Genomic DNA, 7,277 nt, shown 5'->3' with positions numbered 1-7,277 from the left:
AATTAACTGTCTCTGTCACCAACTAATTAACTGTCTCTGTGACAAACTAATTAACTGTCTCTGTCACCAACTAATTAACTGTCTCTGTCACCAACTAATTAACTGTCTCTGTCACCAACTAATTAACTGTCTCTGTCACCAACTAATTAACTGTCTCTGTCACCAACTAATTAACTGTCTCTGTCACCAACTAATTAACTGTCTCTGTCACCAACTAATTAACTGTCTCTGTCACCAACTAATTAACTGTCTCACCAACTAATTAACTGTCTCTGTCACCAACTAATTAACTGTCTCTGTCACCAACTAATTAACTGTCTCTGTCACCAACTAATTAACTGTCTCTGTCACCAACTAATTAACTGTCTCTGTCACCAACTAATTAACTGTCTCTGTCACCAACTAATTAACTGTCTCTGTCACCAACTAATTAACTGTCTCTGTCACCAACTAATTAACTGTCTCTGTCACCAACTAATTAACTGTCTCTGTCACCAACTAATTAACTGTCTCTGTCACCAACTAATTAACTGTCTCTGTCACCAACTAATTAACTGTCTCTGTCACCAACTAATTAACTGTCTCTGTCACCAACTAATTAACTGTCTCTGTCACCAACTAATTAACTGTCTCTGTCACCAACTAATTAACTGTCTCTGTCACCAACTAATTAACTGTCTCTGTCACCAACTAATTAACTGTCTCTGTCACCAACTAATTAACTGTCCCTGTGACAAACTAATTAACTGTCTCTGTCACCAACTAATTAACTGTCTCTGTCACCAACTAATTAACTGTCCCTGTGACCAACTAATTAACTGTCTCTGTCACCAACTAATTAACTGTCTCTGTCACCAACTAATTAACTGTCTCTGTCACCAACTAATTAACTGTCTCTGTCACCAACTAATTAACTGTCTCTGTCACCAACTAATTAACTGTCTCTGTCACCAACTAATTAACTGTCTCTGTCACCAACTAATTAACTGTCTCTGTCACCAACTAATTAACTCTGTCTCTGTCACCAACTAATTAACTGTCTCTGTCACCAACTAATTAACTGTCTCTGTCACCAACTAATTAACTGTCTCTGTCACCAACTAATTAACTGTCTCTGTCACCAACTAATTAACTGTCTCTGTCACCAATTAACTGTCTAATTAACTGTCTCTGTCACCAACTAATTAACTGTCTCTGTCACCAACTAATTAACTGTCTCTGTCACCAACTAATTAACTGTCTCTGTCACCAACTAATTAACTGTCTCTGTCACCAACTAATTAACTGTCTCTGTCACCAACTAATTAACTGTCTCTGTCACCAACTAATTAACTGTCTCTGTCACCAACTAATTAACTGTCTCTGTCACCAACTAATTAACTGTCTCTGTCACCAACTAATTAACTGTCTCTGTCACCAACTAATTAACTGTCTCTGTCACCAACTAATTAACTGTCTCTGTCACCAACTAATTAACTGTCTCTGTCACCAACTAATTAACTGTCTCTGTCACCAACTAATTAACTGTCTGTCACCAACTAATTAACTGTCTCTGTCACCAACTAATTAACTGTCACCAACTAATTAACTGTCTCTGTCACCAACTAATTAACTGTCTCTGTCACCAACTAATTAACTGTCTCTGTCACCAACTAATTAACTGTCTCTGTCACCAACTAATTAACTGTCTCTGTCACCAACTAATTAACTGTCTCTGTCACCAACTAATTAACTGTCTCTGTCACCAACTAATTAACTGTCTCTGTCACCAACTAATTAACTGTCTCTGTCACCAACTAATTAACTGTCTCTGTCACCAACTAATTAAGTGTCTAATTAAGTGTCTCTGTCACCAACTAATTAACTGTCTCTGTCACCAACTAATTAACTGTCTCTGTCACCAACTAATTAACTGTCTCTGTCACCAACTAATTAACTGTCTCTGTCACCAACTAATTAACTGTCTCTGTCACCAACTAATTAACTGTCTCTGTCACCAACTAATTAACTGTCTCTGTCACCAAAGTGACTGAATGTATCCTTGATTAAACTGATTTGGCATCATCTTGACCATTTGGTCCTAACCAAACTGAGTCCGTGTTCTTGACCAAGTCTCCTTGACCAAACTGCTTGCTGTCTGCTTAACCAAGCTTCCTTGACCAAACTGCTTGCTTTATGCTTGACAAGGACTCCTTAACCAAACTACTTTGTGTCTCTGTAACTAACCTGGAGCACTGTATAATCATCTCTTTTTTAATTAGCTCAACGTCATCAGGTTGTGGGCGGTTAAGAATGCACTTTGTTTTCTGTGGTTATCTGTGGTCCGTCTGTCATCTGTCTGTCCCTAAACATTCTTGTTATTGCTCAATGGGACATTGTCAAATTTCATATTTAGGTTACACCTGGGTCATAGTTATAAATATTTAAATATGGGATAGATTGGAAAAACTAAATGGATGACATGATACGGCCATCTTGAATTTTGACAATCAAATTTAGACTCGTGGAAAAATGTAATGGGTGTCTGTCAGTCACCTTGGCTTTGTTGTTGCTATTTCTTGAGAAGTACTTAAGCATCATTTTTAGATATCCTGATTTTATGTAGCTGTCCCTACATATTTGTTTTGGAATAGATTGGAAAGAAGGAAAAAGAAGAGAACATACAACATTAGACACCAAGATCCCTGTGGAATTTCTTGTTATAATTACACCTGCTTCAAAGAATGATAAAAATCATAAAATCTGCTTCTCTTGGTTGTGGCTGTTTTTAATCTGCTGCTAACAATATTTTATTCAGCTTTGTACTTTTGAGCTGTTGATGATATGATGTATTAATCCCCAAATCACCTTCAGTATTTTGATTATGTCACCATGACCTTCAAATGCTTCAAAAGGCCTTTTAAATGTGTTTCTCAATGAATCCTAAACTGTGAAAGAACAAAACATAAGGAAATCCTAATATGGGTTTAAAATGCAAATGTGTTCGTATCTTTATATTTTATTCTTGCACAGACCACAGACTTTTTATACTTTTGTGACATGCAAGCAGAGAAATTATTCACCAACTCGTATTTTGTGTGGCCAATATCTCTATGTTATTCTCATACGAATGGGGATAAAACTGAATGTTAATAAAAAAAAATTCACATCAATTTTAAATGAAACAAATTGTCGTCTTTCTAGGTGACCTTGTTGACAGATGACATGGACACTGCTGGAGATGTGATACAGAACTTGGCTAACTTTCTAAATATGGAAGACTTACAGGTGACTGCCGACTTCCCAGCTGAGATAGAAAACCTGAAGGAGGTTCTGTTGAAGGTATGTTTTACTTTCACCTTGCTGAAAACTTTATTTTTCATCCAAGTTCTGTGAAAATTTTAATGTTACTACAAAGAGCTCTATCTATAAACAAACACAGTAATCTTGTATTTTATGATTCATAAAGAAGCAATATCACTTATAAAGTTAATACATCACTTTTGGTGTATGTTGTATACATGTATATTATATATGTATTAGGTGGATGAGTATAATGTAGTGAGGCAGAAACTGACCGCTGAGATGGCTGACCACTCCAACCTTATCCGGAGCATGGTGGTACGAGCAGAGGATGCCAGGTTGATGGGTGACATGTAAGTCTAAACATTTAAGTATAACTTTGTATGATTATTCAAAAAAATTATCCTGATGTTTAGAAAAGAACCTATCAAAAAATAATTTCATTTTTTTTTCATGAAATTATGTTGTTATCAACAGGAAGAATATGCGGAAGGGATACATGGAATTGTTCAATATGAACCGAGACCTCATCAATGGCTACAAGATTCGATGTGGGAATCACCAGGAACTTCTGGCTTCACTCAAACAGGTCAACCAGGTCATACAGAAGGCTGGACGACTCAGGGGTAGGTACTCACCAGGTCATACAGAAGGCTGGACGACTCAGGGGTAGGTATTCACCAGGTCATACAGAAGGCTGGACGACTCAGGGGTAGGTACTCACCAGGTCATACAGAAGGCTGGACGACTCAGGTGTAGGTACTCACCAGGTCATACAGAAGGCTGGACGACTCAGGGGTAGGTACTCACCAGGTCATACAGAAGGCTGGACAACTCAGAGGTAGGTACTCACCAGGTCATACAGAAGGCTGGACGACTCAGGGGTAGGTATTCACCAGGTCATACAGAAGGCTGAACGACTCAGAGGTAGGTACTCACCAGGTCATACAGAAGGCTGGTCGACTCAGATGAAAGACGTTATAGATGAAAGAAGCTTTACCCTTCCTACCACTCTAGTTTGAGATTTTATTAAAACTGATGGTGATATTGGTTTTTAGATATAAATTTGTCCCTTTACGTTTGTGATGTTTAGCTGACACACAGTTTTCATTTATTTGCAGTGGGGCGATACAAGACACAGGTTGTAAATGCCTGCAGAGGAGCGATCAAAAGCAATAACGTCAGCTCACTGTTCAAAATCATCAAGACGGGAGCATCATGATAGTGGTAGAACAGACTTAATACACTGCATTCCGTCCTTTGATATGTGCATAATTTATTAAGACATGATGAATTACATCATCACCACAGATTATGGTCTTTGAAACCAACTATGTCTGTGAAGCCTACATATGTAAGAGACATTGCAATTTTGCCTTTCACACAAACATATAATGTATATAAAGTACTGAAAAGGGTTTTAATTTTCGCTATTTTTGACGGATGGCATAAAATCCCATGATAAAACAGACATCTTGAAAATATAATTGATAAAGGAACCATAGTCTGTTTCAAAACTTATGTGTTTTGTTTCAAGATTTTAGTAAAACTTTGAAAACTTTAACCCTCCAAAAAGCAACTTGTACACCATCTCATGGTAGTGTTGATTAGTGTAAGTTGGTTCTTTGTTATTACTGTAAAATCATTGCTTTTTGTGAGGGATTCATTTGCTTGGATTTTAATTCATTAATTTATAAGTTAACAATCTTTAAAAAAAAAGTAAGTTTCAGTAGCTTAATTTAGCTTCATATATCAAAGCAGTCAAGTGCCCACAATTTTTTTTTTAAACCATGAAAATTGATCCCCACAAACATTTGTATTTCCCATTTAAAGGATAAAAACAATTTATACAAAACTGTTTTTGTACATGAAATAGTCATCAGCCAATGTTTACTGATGAATCAAGATGTAAAAGGTTTAACAGTATTCATGTACAGCTGTGGTAGGTAAGCACGGGGTGAGGGTTCAATGCTATAATCAGTGTTTTCCATTCAGAGAATGTACATTTTGTAGGAACTAGTATCAGACACTGGTGTGTAAGGAGATAAGATCTCGACTCATGTCAGAATCCTGATTCCCTACAATGTACAATATTTAGGGACCAGTATCAGATGCAGTATCAGATGCTGGTGTGTGAGCTTGACTCAGAATCAGGTAGTTTTTCCTATACAATGTACAATATTTAGGGACCAGTATCAGATGCTGATGTGAGCTCGACTCAGAATCAGGTAGTGTTTTCAAAGAAATTTTCAAAAGTCTTAAGCCGAATCTAAGTTCTCTTGAGTGATTTACATTGTTTGAAAGTTCATAAGATATATCTGATACCAGACTGACCAGAAGATAAAAGAAAAAATTGACCTTGTATGATAGTTATGACTGTAGTTCAGACTTAAAACCAGACTATATATGGAAGTGAAAGTGTGTATACCCAGTTATCTGTACTACAGTATAATGGCTCATATTGAAGCACTGTAATGTTTAATTTCATATATGTTACTTGTTGTGTGAGAGAAAGTCACTAAGAAATTTGGTACATGAATGTCAACTGATGTGTTTCAAAAGTGAGAACAATGTCAGGCCCCAATGTTTGTGGATATGCATGAAAGGTAATAGTAACATTTGCCAATTCCGTCAGTAATTTGTTTTGGGGTGGACAATTAAAGATGATATCCAATAATTGGAGGGTCTAATCTTTAGTACAAAAGGTGTTTCTTCTGATTTATTTATCTTGTTGATGGATGTAATTACACTGTCGTAATTGTCGGTGTATATTGTACTGTGATACTGTAATATAATACAAGGAAGTAAAATTCTTATGTCAACAACTTGTCTTGTGTCTGGTTATTTAATGGATTCTTGATGTTTACATCACAATTTGTATATTAAAAAGTTCACTTGGACTAAATAGCATTCCTTAGAGTGATAGTGTTGCAGAAGAAAGTTGAATACAACTCATCATTATTTTCACGTGTTCATTTTGAAGTGGCCTTTACCTTTAGTAGTTCAGGTAATTTTTCCCCTTCCCCTCCCATTTTAAAAATCCTGTGTTCACCACTGATCATTTTTAATTGCTATATGTCTAGAGTGTCAATATTGTATGATCAAGAGGTTCATGAGAGAACAAAATGGGGGGGGGGGGAGACCCAAAAAGATGAGCAACAGCACCGCATCCTATACATAAATGTGATCCTTAATAGACATGTTTTGTCTTACATAGGTCTAAAATCAATTTCATTACTTGTTGAAATTCCCCCAAATTCGAGTATATACTATCAATAGATCCAGACCATTTCTTTTGAATCAGCCTTTCCTGAAACTTTTGACAAGACCTTTGTATATGTAAAATCTTGATGTTAAACATAAGCTTGACAGAATGTTGTATATTTTGTATCCTTGTAACTATACAAGTCCTTGATTTCTCTGTCGTGCCTTATCACAGACTGAACTTTTTTTTTGAATCCTGGAAAAAAACCTGTGTAATTTGCGCACCTAGAAATTGCATGCCTGATCACAAATTAGCCACCTGGAATAGTCCACTATGTAACTGAAGGGAAGCGTATATATTTTGATCACCAGCGGCGGTAATTATACAGTGGTGGGAAGATTATTGTTATGCCCCGTACATAGGATAGAATCTTTTTTCGTAGATTAGGTATTGATGATACCATAGGACAAGGGGACCTTTTAACCTAACCGTATGCGATTGTTATGTTTTTCATGTTATGTTTCGCCAATTGTAGATAAAATGTAAAGTTTAATAAAGTGTGTGGTCATAATGCTGGGAAAGTTTTGGTAGGTGTGACGTCCCACTTTTAATTAATTGCTTTCCGATGATAAATTCTGATAAAAAAAAAACCACTGACACTAAAATATCTATACCTATATAAAATTCCTATATCCCCAACTTATCAATTCGTTTCAACACAAACAACAGTATTTATGAGTATGTATCTGACAATAATCCTGTCTTTGGTAAATTACCCGCCATAACATTG

At 36.3% G+C, this 7,277-nt stretch overlaps 1 protein-coding gene across 2 annotated transcripts in view; it reads left to right on the top strand.

Annotated features, from left to right (window-relative positions):
- LOC132547023 (Bardet-Biedl syndrome 2 protein homolog) overlaps positions 1–6,097 on the top strand; it is a 21,126-nt gene extending 15,029 nt beyond the window's left edge. Inside the window, exons 19-23 of one of the 2 annotated variants that reach the window (XR_009554088.1) lie at positions 3,184–3,321; positions 3,523–3,635; positions 3,760–3,908; positions 4,404–5,436; positions 5,511–6,097. Coding sequence is in view for 1 of the 2 variants with exons in the window: in XM_060210758.1 (XP_060066741.1) it covers positions 3,184–3,321; positions 3,523–3,635; positions 3,760–3,908; positions 4,404–4,504 (501 nt within the window). In the remaining variant the exon portion in view is untranslated. Of the gene's footprint in view, positions 1–3,183; positions 3,322–3,522; positions 3,636–3,759; positions 3,909–4,403 lie in introns of both variants that reach the window. The other variant, XM_060210758.1, reaches the window with a different exon arrangement.
- Positions 6,098–7,277: the final 1,180 nt, after the last annotated feature.

Source organism: Ylistrum balloti, unplaced genomic scaffold, assembly GCF_031769215.1.
Source record: "Ylistrum balloti isolate Yb309-2 unplaced genomic scaffold, AGI_CSIRO_Ybal_v1 Utg369928, whole genome shotgun sequence".
In the NCBI taxonomy this organism is placed as follows: Eukaryota; Metazoa; Mollusca; class Bivalvia; order Pectinida; family Pectinidae; genus Ylistrum; species Ylistrum balloti.
This window is presented reverse-complemented; position numbering and strand designations above follow the sequence as displayed.